A 17,885-nucleotide genomic window follows, 5' to 3' on the forward strand; every position below is an offset into this window, starting at 1 on the left:
GACGAAATCTTATCAAAATTAGTAAAACAATTATTTATCATAGTTTATTCTCATAGCTAAAAAGAACAATATCTATGTCATGTCTTACACTTAGCCAAAAAAAAAAAGGAAAAAAGTTATGTCTTACCCAAAAAAAAAAAAAAAAATACTATGAATGTGGACAACCTTTTTCTTGGGTTGAAAATGTTGACGATATTGCTATATTTATTATTAAAAAAAACTTACAAGCTGAAATAATAATTAATGCGATTAATAACACATTAATAATATGATGATAAGCACAAATTAATAACTTTTTTATTCAAAAATTACATACTAATAATCTATAAGGCATATAATAAAACATTTTTAAATAACATTACAATGATAACTTTTTGTCTCTTTCACTTCTACCACCTAAGGGTAAGTGGGCTTGGTCGGTTGAACCCACTTACCAAAGAGATGGGTAGAACTAAGAACTTCAATCCCAACGTTCAATGGAAGTGATAGAACCCGCCCATGTTATCCGAGTGAAATGTCAACACGTGTGAAAATTTTTCTTTTAAACAAAATTTATTTAACCATAACAGAGTGATAAGAGTTTTCATATCACTCTACATCATATTTGGTAAAAATTGAGCAATTTGACCAATGACGCTTCAATAGATACAAGAAAGTGACCCTATTTTTTAGGCCATGTTTTAGTGGGAGTTAAGTTGTATTTTTATCAAATTATCCTTTAATTTTGTCTCTACTTAAATATAGGGGTGTAGAAGTTTACACGTTTTCTCATTAATATTACACAATTTGAACTACTAATACAACCAGGAGTGTCATGAAGCTAGTTTAAAAAAATGAACAAATATTACACATTTATTTTGTAGCAAAAAAAAAAAAAAAACCGTGTTTTTATTTTATATATATAATTTTTATTTTGAAAATCTAATTTATAAGTGGATAAAGTAATTTGAAAATTAACAGGAGAATGACCATATTTTTTAGGCAATGTTTTAGTGGGAGTTAGAGTTGCATTTTTACTGGATTGCCCTTTAGTTTTGTCTCTATTTAAACAAATACCATAAGGGTATTTTTGAACCAAAAAAATGAGGATCCCAAGGAAAACCTCTTAAATAATAGTATAAATATTTTGGTGGTACGTGTGATATTTCGCATTATTATCGCGTGATGTTGGTTCGGTTAAAAAAAACCTATGAAGCCAGTCGAGGCACGTGCGAGAGACTCCCCTCAAAATAGAAACCAATGTATCTATCTCCCTTTTATTAATTAGTTTCTTTTGTCCGTGAATGCTATTTTTGGCTTCCCTGGAATTATAAAAGTCTCTTCCTTCGCTTCTCAAAAAAAAAAAAAAAAAAAAAAAAAGTCTCTTCCTTCACTTTACCAATTTCCTAGTTCATAGTTTCATACACTGGTTTTCCATTGTTTCTTACTTTTCTCCCATGAAGCTACTGTTCCACTTCAACTTTATGAAACCCCCACATGAAATGGACGGCTGAGATCACGCCCACATAGCTCTGCAATTAGTCTCCGGCCATCCACGTTTTCTTTCTCAGCTTGGTAAATATTAATGCTACTCCCTTTCTTTTTTTGGCAAATGATTAAAACCCCATTTGTATATGTTTGGGACTTTTGTAATTTGATGTTTTTGGGGATTGGTCTGGTGTAAGTTTGAGAAAGAAGAGTTTTTTAAGTTTTTGTATTACCTTTTGTTTTAAAAGGGATAATGATTATTGTTAGTCTCATTTGTTAGGCATCATTGTTGAATTGTTTAAATCTTTGTATTTGGAAATATGGGGTTTAAAAAAAAAAAATGATTTAAAGGAAATTATTGAGTTGGTTTTGAGCTACTTTAGAGTTTGTTTGGTTAGATGGATAATGTTACTAAGAAAAAAATTTCTTGATTATTATTTAAAAATAATATGTAAATAAAAATTCTATCTGAAAATAATTGATCATGATCAAAATTACCCGGCACTTGTTATAAATAGTAACATGATTAAGCATCATCACTTATTGGAAACACTAGTGTTAGTGCAAATTATTGGTAGACAGAATATCTGATTATAGGAATTGAATGAGGGGAGGTGATATAAAAAAATAATAGAAATCACTCACTGCTTTAGGGACTTTTTTCCTGATAGCAGTAGGTTCTCTATTGAGAATGAAAGCATGGTTACATGCTTTATAAACGTATCTTTGGAAATCACATGGAAATTGAATGGTCCATTAGTTATGAAAGTATCTTTCAAGGCTCAAGTTCGTTCTTGCCAAAGGCCTTGTAGCTGAATTGGCAACTCCCTATGTACAAAGTGCTTAGGGGTCTAGGGGAGAAAGGGTTCAAGCTACGGGGTTAGCGGTATGTTGTAATTATTTCTCAAAAAAAAAAAAGGTTCAAGTTCGTTCTCCAATTTGGGTCTGTTTAATTAAATGGTAGTCATTACGACACCTATTTCAATTAGACCCTTTGTTGAAATATTTTGTGCATTTTTACCAATTCAAGTTTCTATAAATGTGATGGTGGTTGTCAATTTCTTTAGTGGTCCCTTATTGATGTTGAATTTGCACATATAATCTTGAACTCGACACATTTGTGTGATTAAATTATCATCTGTTGAAACACGCCAAGCAATGAATGTTCTGTGGCATTTTTAATTATTAGTTGTCAATTCTTATGTAAACTCTTATTGTTTAGTGGTTTAACAATATAATTATTTGATTGTGTTCTCAGATTTGTTGAGAGAGTTTATTGGGTAATGGAGTCCTGTGATTGCATTGACACACAATGGCATGATGAACTTCTGGTGAAATATCAGTATATCTCAGATTTCTTAATCGCCATAGCATATTTCTCCATACCCCTGGAGCTTATTTATTTTGTTCAAAAATCTGCATTCTTCCCATATAGATGGGTGCTTATGCAGTTTGGTGCTTTTATTGTTCTTTGTGGAGCTACCCACTTCATAAGTTTGTGGACGTTCTCTATGCACTCTAAAGCAGTTGCTGTTGTAATGACAGTTGCAAAAATTTCTTGTGCTATTGTATCATGTGCAACTGCATTAATGCTTGTTCACATCATTCCTGATCTGTTGAGTGTCAAAACTCGGGAACTATTTCTAAAGAACAAGGCTGAAGAACTTGACAGGGAGATGGGGCTTATTCTTACACAAGAAGAGACTGGAAGGCATGTTAGGATGTTGACTCACGAAATTAGAAGCACGCTTGATAGACATACTATATTGAGAACCACACTTGTTGAGTTAGGTAGGACTTTAGCCCTAGAAGAATGTGTGTTGTGGATGCCTTCACGAACTGGAATAAATCTGCAACTTTCTCATACCCTAAACCACCAAATACAAGTTGGGTCCACCGTGCCACTAAACCATTCTATAGTCAATGACGTTTTCAATAATGCTCGAGCAATACGCATACCATACAACTGCCCTCTGGCTAGGATCAGACCTCTTGTAGGAAGATATGTGCCACCTGATGTTGTTGCTGTGCGCGTACCTCTTTTAGATCTCTCGAATTTCCAGATTAATGATTGGTCTGATCTCTCTGCTAAAAGCTATGCAATCATGGTTTTAATTCTCCCTACGGATGGTGCTAGAAAGTGGCGAGACCATGAATTGGAACTTGTTGATGTTGTAGCAGACCAGGTTTTTTTTTTTTTTTTAAATGTCATTAGCTGCCTTTTGTGTGTGTGTGTATCATACATAATAATATTGTTGTGTCCTTGTGTACTTTGTACCGGCTCATGTTCTTCAATTCTCATATAGGTAGCTGTTGCTCTTTCACATGCTGCTATTCTTGAAGAGTCTTTGCGGGCCCGTGATCAGCTCGTGGAGCAGAATGTTGCTTTAGATTTAGCTCGACGAGAAGCAGAGAGGGCTATCCATGCTCGCAATGATTTCCTTGCAGTCATGAATCATGAAATGAGGACACCAATGCACGCAATGATTTCATTGTCTTCTCTTCTTTTAGAGACTGAGCTAAGTCCAGAACAAAGGGTTGTGATAGAGACAGTACTAAAGAGTAGCAACCTTTTGGCAACACTTATTAATGATGTTCTAGATCTTTCTAGACTTGAAGATGGAAGCCTAGAATTAGACCGTGGAACATTCAACCTTCATGAAGTTTTCAGAGAGGTGACTATCCCAATGGTTCAATTTTTACAAAATGGAATTAAAATAATCTTGATTTTGTACAGCACTTACATATGGGTATCTTGGTAGCATAATCTGTCTTAAATTTGTAGATCATGAATTTGATAAAGCCTATAGCATCTGTGAAGAAGTTATCCATGACTTTGCTTATCTCCCCGGATTTACCTGTATGTGCTGTTGGTGATGAGAGACGGCTTATGCAAACTGTTTTAAATGTTGCCGGTAATGCGCTGAAGTTTACTAAGGAGGGTTATGTTTCAATTATAGCATCTATTGCAAAACCAGAGTCCTTTAGAGATTGTCGACCCCCTGAATTTTATCCTGTATCAAGTGATGGTCACTTCTTCCTACGAGTACAGGTTGGTAAATAGGTCATTTGATTTTTCTTTTGGCTTGTTTCTATTGACCAGTATTAAAATCTAAAAATTTTAAATTTATGAGTTTTGAGGTATTTCTTGCCATGTTATGGACAAATGATGTTTTGGTGATTGCAGGGTACTCCTTTTAATTTATGTTTATTGTCCCATGTGATCTAGTGCTTTACTTTCATGATTAACTCATTTGGTATCCATGGCAGCATCTAATTGCTAGATGCCTGGTTACAACCTAATGCATTATCTGCCCAAATTTTTTTTCTTGGTAATATAGTTACTGCATACCATTTTGTTTGTTATCAACCATAACATCCTTGTTACTGCAGGTTAAGGACTCTGGTTGTGGTATTCTCCCACAAGATATTCCACATCTATTTACCAGATTTACTCAGTTTCAAAGTGGATCCAATCAAATGAATCGTGGCACAGGACTTGGACTTGCCATTTGTAAACGGTACTTAGAAAATTCAGATCCTACATTTGACTACATTGCATGCAGAACTTCTGGTTTTTCCACCCTAATAATATTTTTGATCACTCTAACTATGTGAAGTGTTTTAGAGATATTTCTCACCATATCTGTTGGGCATTTACATTTTCCTTTTTGGACATTACTGAGCATTGACCTTTCATGCTATCATTTCTAGGAAGATGTTGAGTAGCTAGCTATTGATTTAGCATGGGAACTATCAAATAGGGTTGTTCTTCATTTCTTGCATCTTATTCATGGCCCCTGCATTGTTTACTCAACTCTTCAGCAAATGACTTGCTCTCTTTTGATTGAATTAGGTTTGTAAATCTCATGGAAGGTAATATTTGGATAGAGAGTGAGGGCCCTGATAAAGGGAGCATTGCCACATTCATTGTCAAACTTGGGATTTGTGAAGGCCCAAATGATTCAGTCGTGCGCCAGGTTGCACCCAAAGGTTATGCTCATAACAGAAGTGCAGATCTCACTGGACATAAACCTGTATTTAGAGATATTGTTGATATAGCTTCTTCACATTCCCGTTATCAAAGAAGTTTTTAGATGCTAAGGCCTAAGGGATGCAGCATATTTTTCGTTTTGATATTAATCGGGGTTGGGAGCAATGGCACTGATAGAATCTCAAATAGCCTAGAGATGCAATTTTAGCTTGATAATAACTTGCTAGGTTGCTTAATATGCAACTGAAGAATAGGATCATTATTACTTGTATTTCTTATAGATATTATATATGGTCATTATATATGTTGAAATTTAATTTGGTGTTGTATGGAAAGGCCCAGTCAGAGACCATGATCATCAATGAAATTATTCCAGAATAAAGTAGTATAATTTTGAGCTATGAGGGTTAATATTGTATTCTGGCTGATGGAGAAACGGAAATTACATGTATTATACACTATTACCTGCCTGATGTAATGTGGTTTACTTGGATAAAGATTTGTAATTTTGCCAAATTGGGACTACTTTTCTGTGATTTTCACATGTTGTGCATGATGCATCAGCCCTGTTGTAATTCATGTCCAATTTTAGGCTATGCTTGGTTGGAGTGATTTTAGAGAGGATGAAAAATAAAGGAGAGAAAATGATGTTTTTGGTTGTTTGGTTGAGGGTGGAAAAGATGAGAGATTTTGTTGGGACCCACAAGTTTTCTTCTCTTCCTTCAAAACACGATCTCTCCATATTGGAGAGAATGGTAGTGAAAAGTGGACAAAAATATTTGGACAAAATTGCCCACATTTGCTTTTTACTTTTTATTTTTTTTTTTTTTTTAGTAACTTCAACCTGGCTGAAATAAATGTGGCTTGCCAACCTTTTTTGTTTTTTTTTTTGGACGCTGGTTTTTTATTTTTTAAATATGATGATGTGCACGAATAGTATCATTCAGTGCTTTTTTTTTCTTTGGACGTTTTTTCTTTTTAATTTTTTAAATTTATTTCTTATTTTTTATTGGACATGAATTTTCATTTTTAATAAACTTTGGATGATTGCATTTTTTTTGGTTGGTTGTTTGACTTTTTTTTTTTTTTTTTTTTCTTAATTGAGCATTATTTTTAATAAGGACATATGAGTAAATTTATACAAACTCTATTTTCCATCCTCTCATTTCTCTTTCCAACCAAACAAAAAAGTTTTTCATCCTTCTAGTTTTCCACCCATCCAACCAAACACAAATGAGAGAAACTAAAACCTTTTCTATTCTCTCACTTTTCCATTATCTCTCCATTTTCTATCCTCTCATTTTTTCATCCTTTGAACCAGACGAACCCTTAAGAATAAACAGGTTACATTGATACATGGGTCAGTTGAACAGTTTGGGAATTGTGAACATGTTTATTTATTATTGTTGGAAGTGACATTGTTGTAACATTTTCAACCTTAAAATTAATTGCAAGGTTGAAAAAAATACCCCAAACTACTATTTTATTCCCTGAGCTATATGGTTCAATTAATGATACTTCATGTCCCTACTTGTCATATAGGGTGATTATTATTATTTTAGCTAAATGCCCACTTATGGTAAACGCTTTATTAGCCAATGGAACAATGTGTTTGAACCTAATTTGAATAAACTAAATTTTCTCTCTGGTAAGAAAAGTTTTGGACTCTCCAAAGCTTCTCTTTCATTTGTAGAATTTGTTGTCCCTTCAAGTAAGGCTGTCTGTCCCTAGATAAACAAGGTTTATCGTAGGGTTTTTTCTTTGGGGTTTTGGGAAACACGAGTGTCTTCAACCCATGGAAGGGATAATGAAACATTGGAGTAACCTGTCCCTGAATGAAAGAGAGGATGGTACACTAAAATTGACAAAAGATAGATCTATTGGTGAAACAATTTTGGCAGCAAAATTTTTCACAAAGCAAGTTCTCAATACAGAAGCAGTGATTCGGACCTTTAACCCATTGTGGCGCTCCAAAAATGGCTTTGAGGTTTGTACAGGAGGAAACCACATCCTCCTCTTTGTTTTTGACAATAAGGAAGAGGTAGAAAAAATTTTATCACTCCAACCATGGAGTTTTGATAAGCACCTAGTCGTTCTATGTCGTTATGATAGTGCAACCCCAATTAGCGAACTCAACTTCAACAAAGTTCCAATGTGGGTTCAAGTACATGATATCCCACTAACCTTCTTCAATAGGGGAGTTGCTGAAGAGCTTTGCACCACAGTGGGTGAAGTGTGTAAGGACACAAAACTCTCTGAGATGGATGGTGGTCATTACTTTCGAGTAAAAGTCACGATGGATGTTACTATCCGTCTGTGTCATAGGAGGAAAATATCACTAGAGAATGGTGCAACGGGTTGGGTTAATTTCAAATATGAAAGATTGCCAATACTCTGTTATTGGTGTGGCTGCCTGGATCACGCCGATAAAGACTGCGATAGATGAATTGAAAGCAACGGTTCTTTGTCTCTTGAAGATAGGGAATATGGTCCACAGATTCGTGCTTCCCCATTTGCCATACCTAGGAAGACAGTGATAAAAGTACCTAGATTCTATGAAACTTTGAGAAAAGAGAGAGGTCTGAAAGAAAAACACCAGGGAGATTTGCCGGCTGCAACCTCGTCGAACCCTACTTCGGTGACTCAAAACTTTGCAACAATACAAACGGCGCCTCACACCAGCATTAATGACACGCAAAACGTATCTATGTTACAAGCGAATAACATTGATTGCGGATTGGGCAAATCATTTAATGATACGTTACATGAAATTGATCAGAAGTTAATGATGTTTGACAGCCACGCATGCATTAATCATGGAATAATTGCCGCGGAGACTAGGGCAATAGAATTGGACTCAAATGTGGACTCTAGCCAACCCCTAAATTCTAATGATCACGTGACCAACCATGTCCCTTCCCCAAACCCTGATGTCAACCCTGAAACCACCCCGTGTAACCAAAATAACGCCACCCCAAAAACCTAGAAAAGAATGCCACGACCACCACAAGAAGCAAACCTTCCTCAGCAAAATACCCTCCCACACAAACACAACCTCAAATTAGAAGATGAACTAGATCAACCAAACAAAAAAAGAGTGTTCACCCATGAATCAGAATTTGGATTGGCGACAGCTGCATCCCAACCCCACCATGAGCAATGAGTCTACTTTGTTGGAATTGTCGTGGGCTTGGGAACACGACAATTCAGGAGCTCGGTGACATTGTCCGAGCACAAGATCCCGCAGTCGTATTCTTAACTGAAACATGGCTGGATAAAGCTAGGCTACTCGAATTACGTAATAAATTGGGGTTTGGAGATACTTTTGGAGTTTCCCGAGTCACAAGAGGCGAGGGACTTGCTTTGTTTTGGAAAAAATATGTTGAATTATCGATGGAAAATTCCTTTCTGAACTACATTGATGCCATCATAAACAAGGAAAGGGAAAATAGTTGGAGGTTTATAGGTTTTTATGGTTTCCCGGAGACTCCGAACCATTTGGAATCTTGGAATAAACTACGATGGCTTCACCAAAAATTTTCCCTTCCTTGGATATGTGCCGGTGACTTTAATGAGATTCTGAAATCTCATGAAAAACTAGGTGGCAGACCAAGACCAAATGGGCAAATGCAGGACTTTAGAGACGTTCTTGATGAGTGTGGTTTCACTGACTTGGGGCATGTGGGAAATAAGTACACTTGGTACAAACACTATCAGACTGGCAATACAATATGGGAGTGGCTTAACAGGGCAGTTGCTACACAAGATTGGCTGAACCTATTTCCAGCATCAAAGGTGCTTACTCTTGAGTGTGGTACCTCAGACCACAAACCCATCATAATTCACCCCGTGGGCATCCCAGGCAGCAAGCAACGCCCTTGGAGATTTGAACAGGTATGGCTGGATAATGAGGGCTGTCATGATACAGTCCACACGGCTTGGAGGCAAAATTTTGGGTCTTTTCCCATGACAAACGTGGCTAGAAAAATCAACAAATGTCAGTCAAGTCTACAATGCTGGAGTAAACAGAATTTTGGTAATATCACAAGACAAATAGTTGAGATGAAAAAGCAACTGAAACAAGCAGAGAGGGTGGCGGCTCAGGATAAAAACTTTGCCCAGGTACAACAATTGAAGCACGATATAAATGGGTTATTGGTGGCGGAGGAAAAACTATGGCATCAAAGGTCTCAATCTCACTGGATAAAATTGGGGGACAAAAATACTAGCTATTTTCATAGTTGAGCTTTTCATAGATTTCGCCGCAATACCATTCATGGTCTTCGAAATTCAAGGGGGGAGATGTGTTGTGGGGATGAAAACGTTGCTACATTATTGGTTGATTACTGCACGGGTTTATTCACCACATTAAACCCTTGTGAAATTGACTCAATATTGCAGCAAGTCCAGCGAAATGTTATCAAAGAGATGAACACCCTCCTTAGCCGTGAATTTACAAGGGAAGAGGTTAACTTAGCATTATCTCAAATGGCACCGTTAAAAGCCCCAGGTCTTGATGGGATGCCCCCAATTTTTTTCCAACACTATTGGAAGGATATTGGAAGTGATGTTGCTACCGCCGTGCTCTCTTGCCTCAACACAGCCCATATTCTAGCAGGTATAAACCACACCTATCTAACCCTTATTCCAAAAGTGAAAAGTCCTGAACATGTAACTGAATTTCGGCCTATAGCAATGTGTAACATTGTGTACAAGCTTATTTCAAAAGTCTTAGCTAACCGCTTAAAAGTCATATTACCTGATATTATATCTGAATCTCAAAGTGCTTTTCAATCTTACAAAGCGATTTCAGATAATATATTAGTTGATTTTGAGACACTTCACCACATGAAAACAAGGAAATCAGGAAAAATTGGCTCTATGACACTCAAACTTGATATGAGCAAGGCTTTTGATAGAGTGGAGTGGCATTTCCTCTTACAACTAATGGAAAAAATGGGCTTCAATAGAAGATGGGTGAAGTTGATTTCTGAATGCATTAGCATGGTCACTTATTCCATCTTGGTGAATGGAGAACCAAAAGGAAACATAGTCCTCTCAAGAGGCCTCAGACAAGGCGACCCTTTGTCACCATACCTCTTTTTGCTTTGCTTCGAAGGTCTAAATGCTCTCATCAAACAAGCTGTGCATGAAGACAAAATTAGGGGATACTCCCTTTGCCGGTATGGTCCAAAAATCTCCCATTTATTTTTTGCTGATGATAGTCTGCTGTTTTGTCATGCCCAAATAAGTGATATAAGAGCCATCGAAGGAATTTTGGATCAATATGAGACAGCTTCTAGGCAGCGTATTAACAAGGAGAAGACCACTCTTTTCTTTTAGCAAAGCTGTGCCCTTGGCAACAAAAAATGACATAAAAAATCTTCTTGGGGTTCCGGAGATTAAGGAATACGAAAAGTACTTAGGCCTTCCAACAGTGGTGGGAGGAAACAGAAGTACCAACCTGAATTTTATCAAGGAGAGGGTGTGGGGAAAAATCCAAGGGTGGAAAGAAAAATTATTATCACAAGCCGATAAGGAAGTCCTCCTCAAAGCAGTGGTGCAAGCAATCCCCACCTTTGCAATGAGTTGCTTTCGCCTATCGGTTGGTCTTTGTAGAGACATTGAAGTGATGATCTGTAAATTTTGGTGGGGGCAAAGGGGTAACGAGAGAAAAATACATTGGAAAAAGTGGGAGACTTTATGTAAGCCTAAGGTGGATGGAGTTATGGGGTTCAAAGATATTTGTAAGTTCAATGAAGCCATGTTAGCCAAACAAGTGTGGAGACTAGTGTATGACACAAATTCACTTTTCTATAAAGTGTTTAGAGCCAAATACTTTCCAAATAGCAATGTGTTTGAAGCAAAAGTGAAATTTGGGTCATTTGCGTGGAGAAGCATTTTACATGCAAGAAAGCTCATCCTAAAGGGTGCCAAGTGGAGAGTTGGTGATGGTTCTCAAGTCAAGATTTATGGGGAGAATTGGCTGCCTGGGGAGTCTCAAGGTCGAGTGGTTTCACCTCCAACACTTGCACTTAGATTAGCTACTGTTTTGGCACTCTTTGATCCACACAGTTATGGATGGAACTCCCACACCATTGACAATAATTTCTTGCCTTTTGAAGCAGTGAAAATAAAGTTTATTCCATTGGGACTGATCAACCAACCTGACACCCTATATTGGCCTTGGACCAGAGATGGTTCTTATTTAGTTAGCATGGGGTATAAGTGGCTGTGTGTAGAGGAGAATAAGGAATCGACTTCAACATCAAACCCAAACAAGACCCACGGCTTTTGGAAGCAACTATGGAAAACTGATGTACCTGGAAAAATCAAGCATTTCACATGGAAAGCTTGTTCAAATGCGTTGCCAACGAAGGAAAACTTAATGCAGCGAAAAATCATAGTAGACAGCATATGCCAACAATGCAAAGCCTAGTCCGAATTTGTCCTCCATGCTCTCTAGAATTGTCCCTCTCTCCGCCAGGTATGGGATGTGGATTTTGGATGGGTTGATTGCCAAAAAACTTCCACGGGGTCCTTCCAAAATCTGGTTGAATTGATCATGCAAAAGCCACTCAAACTGGAGCTCTTCACCACCACGGCTTGGTTCCTATGGTCCAGGCAGAACAAACTTAGGTTGAATGAGGATGTTCTCCCTCTAAACCGAGTAGTTTTTGAAGCAAAAAGATACTTGTCACTCCACCAGTAACCGGTCAACAACCTCCAAAAAAATCAGTTTCACGCAAAGGAAAAAAAAGTGGAAGCCTCTAGAGTTCAATTGTTTCACGACCAACTTTGATGGGGCCATGTTCACAGACAAAGGAGAGGCAAGCTTGGGTGTGGTAATATGTAACTATGCTGGCAAAATCATAGCGGCTCTCTCTAAAAAAATCCCACAGCCACCTTCAATTACATGCTTGGAGTTACTTGCAGCAAGGCGTGCTGCCATTTTTGTCCACGAATTAGGTCTCCATGAGTCCATTTTGGAAGGAGACTCGGAAACTGTCATCAAATCCCTTCAGAAAGGTGATATGTTTCAATTTGCTTATGGCCATCTTTTTAAAGACACTATGTTCTATGTTAATTCCTTAAGAAGCTATTGTTTTTCTCATACCTATAGGAAGGGAAATTCTATAGCCGATACTTCAGCAAAAAAAGCTAGATTCAGTTCTGATTTAACCGTCTGGATGGAGCATGTTCCACCAGATATCAAGTCTTTTGTATTGGCAGATATGCCTTTTCCTTGAGTTAATAAGACATTACAGATTGGATTCTCAAAAAAAAAGAAAAAAGAAAAAAGAAAAGAAAAGAAGCTAAATTCTCACTTCCACTTGCAATATAAGTTAATTGTTGTTGTTGTTGTTGTTGTTTTTTTTTTTTTTTTTAAATTTTTTTTTTAGTTTTTTATATAAATATAATTTGATAGTTAGGTAGGGGAATTTGAGTACTGAGTATCTCCGTTGGATTACGAGACTCTTAACAATATAAGTTAATTGTTGAAATTGAACAAATTGTTCCTCCAAATTTTGCGGTTTTCTATGAATAAAGATCAAAGTTAACTACATGATAAATAATTCTATTTGGAAAGCTTCTTTAAAAAAAAAAAAAAAAAAAAAAAAATCTATAGCTATACTCAATTAAAATGAAAAAGGTGAAAGCAAGGATAACATTAACCTTTTTTCAAAACTTCATAAACTCATAAACTAATAATAATAATAGACACAAATCTACACAGTTCGTTGATGAAATTAAATTCTAATACATAGTTTAACAACAAAAAGTAATAGTTTTCCATTTAAAAAAAAAAAAATCAACAATCAATTATTGTCCATTCTATCAAGAGACTTGTAATTCATGGTTGGTATTCATTCTCCCCCACTTTTTGTAACAATTGGATTTTTCCTCCTAAATTTTCTATAATTTGGCTGACCCCTTAAATTTTAAAACTTCATATGCTATCTCCTCCCAAATTTTCTGTATTCCTCGCTATTTCTTTTATTTTACAACAATATATATATATATATATATATATATTTTAAAACCCAATTTTTGCACATCAGGTTCTAAAGGCATATTTAGAAGCCCAAATATAGTAGCCCAGGCCCATGCCTAAAAAAGGACCTAGACACGTGTATAATCACTAGCCCTGTAGATAATGAAAATATTGAAAAAATGGAGCGGGCCCATTAAGGCCCAATAAGAAACGCGGAACCCCTTGAGAAACCCTAGAGGGGGCAAGCCGCATTTGAGTGGTGGTTATATAAAAGCCTCTCTTTCCCAACCTCTCATCCTCTCTGCCATTAGCAGCAACCACACAAAAAAAGAAAGAAAAAAGAGAGAGAGAGAGAGAGAGACATGGTTTCGCTCAAGCTCCAGAAGAGGCTCGCCTCGAGCGTCCTCAAGTGTGGCCGTGGCAAGGTCTGGCTCGACCCAAATGAGGTCAACGAAATCTCCATGGCCAACTCTCGTACGCACGCTCTCTCTCTCTCTCACTCTCTGTTTCTTATTCTCTGTTCATTTTTTGTTTTATATGGTTTGATCTTGTATGCTATTCTATGCTATGCTATGCTATGATGTGATTGATTTGATTTTTTTTATTGTGCTTACTCTCTTCCGACTTGTTTGGTTGCTGAGAAACCGTCGGAAAATATTAGAAATGGAATGGATTTCTTTGTCTTTTTCAAACATTTTAGCTTTACTGGTTTTCTTTTGTATTGGTGTGATTTTTCTGAGTTGCCAAACGGGGCGTTAAGATCTGAATCTGATTGTTATAATCATAGCTAGGGTTTTAGTTTTGTACCGTTAGGGTTTTGTATAGTTCGTTATTGTTTCGTGAAATTTGTGCTGGAAGCTGAGTTGTCTGATTTGATTATTTGTATAGTTCGTTGCTTACGGTTTTTCTATAATTTTATAGCGTGGAGTTATTACTGAACTGTTTGTGGTAACAAAGTTTAGTGGTTAACTTGAAAATGTTCTTTGTTTGCTCAGGAAATGTGTGAAAGGTTTTAATTTCTGGGCTGAAAATACTTTTGAAAACTACTCAAATTATTGGGTTTGCTTGATTTTGAGTTTCTAGTTTGTTCGGGTTTGTTGGACTTTGTATCAATGGATAGTGATTAGTGATCTTCACGTGTGCCTTATGGAACTTGCGTACCATTTCTAGTATTTTGTATACTAGATTATGCCTTCATGCCACTGTTACAACGATGCTGTTAACTGTTTATTACTAGTATTCTACATTTTCTATGCAGGGTTTTGTGTTGATTTTATTTTTTCTTCTGTTGTGTTTGGTTATTGATGTTTGTTGCTCGCTAAGTGCAGGCCAAAATATCAGAAAGCTGGTTAAGGATGGTTTCATCATCAGGAAGCCAACCAAGATCCACTCGCGTTCTCGAGCACGTCGTATGAAGGAAGCCAAGAGGAAGGGGCGTCATTCTGGATATGGTATTTTGTTACTCATGAGTAATTTAGGAATTTGGTTATGGTGGAATTAGTATTGAACTCAGAATTTAAACGAATCATTGTGCATTTTAACAAATGTTCTGTGGTTATACATTAAATTGTATGTATGTGTGCACATAAATCAATATGTCACCTAACTATCAATATGGGTGAGAAATCGTCTATACTATGTTGAGAAAACTCACATACTAGAAACAGTATAAAACAGTATTTTAATTGCAAGCACTGGTGATTCTGTGTTACTTTTTTGAGCTGGTGTACAGTAGATGAATGATATGACAGAATGGTTTTGAATTGTCCAAAACTGATTTCTGAATTTCTGTCAGGTAAGCGTAAGGGTACAAGGGAGGCTAGGCTTCCTACCAAAGTGCTATGGATGAGGAGAATGCGTGTTCTCAGGCGCTTGCTCCGCAAGTACCGGGAATCTAAGAAGATTGACAAGCACATGTACCATGATATGTACATGAAGGTGAAGGGTAATGTTTTCAAGAACAAGCGTGTCCTTATGGAGAGCATCCACAAGTCCAAGGCTGAGAAGGCAAGAGAGAAGACGTTGTCTGACCAGTTTGAGGCGAAGCGGGCAAAGAACAAGGCCAGCAGGGAGAGGAAACACGCTAGAAGGGAGGAACGCCTGGCCCAGGTATGGTTTTCAGCATCCCGTTGATTTCAGAATGCTTCAAAAGCTTTTCTTTTTGACATTACAGTTGAAACTCATTAAGCAAATATGATAATCCAGCTTTAGTTAACTTATCAAACAAGAAAATATATCTGCCCTTGATTAATCTTGTTTTAAATCTATCAAATGTTGACCAAGATTGGACGGATTGAGTTTCATTTATTATATTGACTAGGATTCTTACTTTGTTGTTTATTGCATAATGTCTATAGGGACCTTCTGGAGAAAGACCAGCACCTGCTGCCCCAGCTGCTCCTGCTGTTTCTGCATCTCAACCTACTCAGTAAGCATCATAGATGTTGTTCCACACTAGTGAATTAGGCCAATCTGTTTGTGAGATCTAATTAGATTTATTATAATTGCAGGACATCTAAGAAATCCAAGAAGTGAGACCATTATGAAGAGAGCTGAAGGATGTATGACTTTTGATGGTTCATGTGCCCTCAGTTACTTTGTTAGAGTAGTTTTGACCATTCTGTGTGTTATTTGTTGGTTTTGGAACATGTTAGTTTATATCCTAGATAAAAGGAGGCTTAATATTTTGGTACCTTGGTTAATATTTTGGTTTCTTTTGTTATGTTTATCGATTTTTCCAATTTTATTCTGAGTTGGTCGTTGAGGTCTCCAGTTTTTATCTGAATTTTATTATAAACGGCAGAAATGTGGTCACAGTTTTACAGTTTTATCTAATGGGTGATGGCACGTTGATTCAGTGCAGATATGGTTACTGAACTGTCAAAATATTTTAGTTGTTTGGGGTGCTATGGTGCTATGCTAGTCTCTCCATACCCTTTAGCTAAATGAGTGCAAGCCCTATTGCTTAGTGCTTTGAGGTGGTGCTATGGTTGATGAGTTCAAACGTCCATTAGTTTTACAGTTTAATCTATAATGGGTGACGACAAATTTCTTCGGTGATGATGATGGCTGCAAAATTGTTAATATTTTAGTGGTTTGGGGTGCTATACCATTACTAGACACCATTTAAGCTGATGAATGCAAATCCTATTGCTGAGTATTTTTGGGGTTTTATGGTTGATGGGTTCGAGGGTTTATTTTTACATGCTGAGGCCGAGGTGCAATTCGTACCAGTCTTCGTCTATTCCATCTAGCGAATGCGTTCAAGCCTGCTTGATGTGTAAACGTGCCGGTGTTATATTATTTTAAGGTTAAATTACAAAATTAGTCATGTTTTATTATTTTAAGGATAAATTACAAAGTCGTTATCTTTTACGGCACATCTTAATTTGGTTCCTAACTTTTTAATTGTGTCAAATTGGTCATTAACTTTTTGTTATTGTGTCAAAATGGTTCTGGTAGTTAAGCGATAGATGAAAAATACTCACATGGTTAACAGTCAAAAATATTATTTTCATTCCATGTGTGCTGTCACGTCAACATTAAAAAGAAATTAAAAAAAAAAAAAAAAAAAAAAAACCCTCAATGGCCTCTGTGTTCATAGTGGCCCTGTCACTCACACCTCTGAAATCCATGAGATCAAACGTCATAAGTCTCAACCTGGCATAGGTTTTCCTTGATTAACACCATGACCGAACAAGAAAAACCCATCAAAGATATTCCTTTGCCAAATGAAAATCAAAGCGCACGCAATGATTCACAGCACAATGAACAATGTTCTGTGCAATGAAAACAATGCTACCAGTACCTCTGGTGATGTAACAGGTTTGATAATTTTCTTTGATTTTCATTTTATGATCATGGCTACTGCCCGGTGCCTTGGGTAATGGTGGGTTAGCTTGGTTTTAAGGGAAACAGTGAGAATGGGAGAGTCAGAGAGAGACAATATGATTATACAAACTTTCCGACGAAAATGTATGGAAGCATCTGGAGCATCACCTTATAGCTCTTGGCTGGTCTAACAATTTCTCTCATTTTTTTTTTCTTTGTATAATCATTCCAATTTTTAAAGATCCATGTTTGTACTTGTTTTCTTTTGGATTTTAATCTTGTTTACATTGTTTGCTAGTTTGGGTCTAGTTTTACGGTATTGATTTTTTTTTTTTAAAGAATCTTTTACAGTATTGATCTAAAGTGGGTATTCAATTCTGAGGTGATTGTATTTGTTTCCTTAGCTTATTTCTTAAAAGAATCGTACAAAAAACTTTTATTTTACTCCAATTTGTATTCAATTGATTGGCCTAATTGAAGGAGCTTGAAGAGTTTTTGTCATGGAGTCTGAGGATAGAGAGAAATCGAGAGAGAGAAGGGGACATAGAGAGCATTATAGTAAATTAGAAAATGTTGATATTTATAATTAATGTCACG

At 36.6% G+C, this 17,885-nt stretch overlaps 3 protein-coding genes across 3 annotated transcripts; all 3 read left to right on the forward strand.

The window, feature by feature from the left end:
* Positions 1 to 1,276: 1,276 nt before the first annotated feature.
* Positions 1,277 to 5,997, forward strand: LOC126708667 (ethylene response sensor 1). The gene is made up of 6 exons (XM_050408522.1): positions 1,277 to 1,554; positions 2,726 to 3,653; positions 3,774 to 4,142; positions 4,253 to 4,519; positions 4,861 to 4,988; positions 5,324 to 5,997. The coding sequence occupies exons 2-6, from the start codon at positions 2,751 to 2,753 to the stop codon at positions 5,562 to 5,564; spliced, it is 1,908 nt and encodes a 635-aa protein (XP_050264479.1). The 5' UTR covers positions 1,277 to 1,554; positions 2,726 to 2,750; the 3' UTR covers positions 5,565 to 5,997.
* A 6,273-nt stretch (positions 5,998 to 12,270) lies between these two features.
* Positions 12,271 to 12,711, forward strand: LOC126708157 (uncharacterized). The gene has a single exon (XM_050407967.1). It carries the CDS (start codon positions 12,271 to 12,273, stop codon positions 12,709 to 12,711), a length of 441 nt encoding a protein of 146 aa, XP_050263924.1.
* A 1,023-nt stretch (positions 12,712 to 13,734) lies between these two features.
* On the forward strand, positions 13,735 to 16,319 carry LOC126708787 (60S ribosomal protein L19-3-like). The gene is made up of 5 exons (XM_050408721.1): positions 13,735 to 13,931; positions 14,786 to 14,908; positions 15,253 to 15,566; positions 15,815 to 15,885; positions 15,968 to 16,319. The coding sequence occupies exons 1-5, from the start codon at positions 13,820 to 13,822 to the stop codon at positions 15,990 to 15,992; spliced, it is 645 nt and encodes a 214-aa protein (XP_050264678.1). The 5' UTR covers positions 13,735 to 13,819; the 3' UTR covers positions 15,993 to 16,319.
* Positions 16,320 to 17,885: the final 1,566 nt, after the last annotated feature.

The sequence above is a fragment of the Quercus robur genome, chromosome 12 (assembly GCF_932294415.1).
Source record: "Quercus robur chromosome 12, dhQueRobu3.1, whole genome shotgun sequence".
In the NCBI taxonomy this organism is placed as follows: domain Eukaryota; kingdom Viridiplantae; phylum Streptophyta; class Magnoliopsida; order Fagales; family Fagaceae; genus Quercus; species Quercus robur.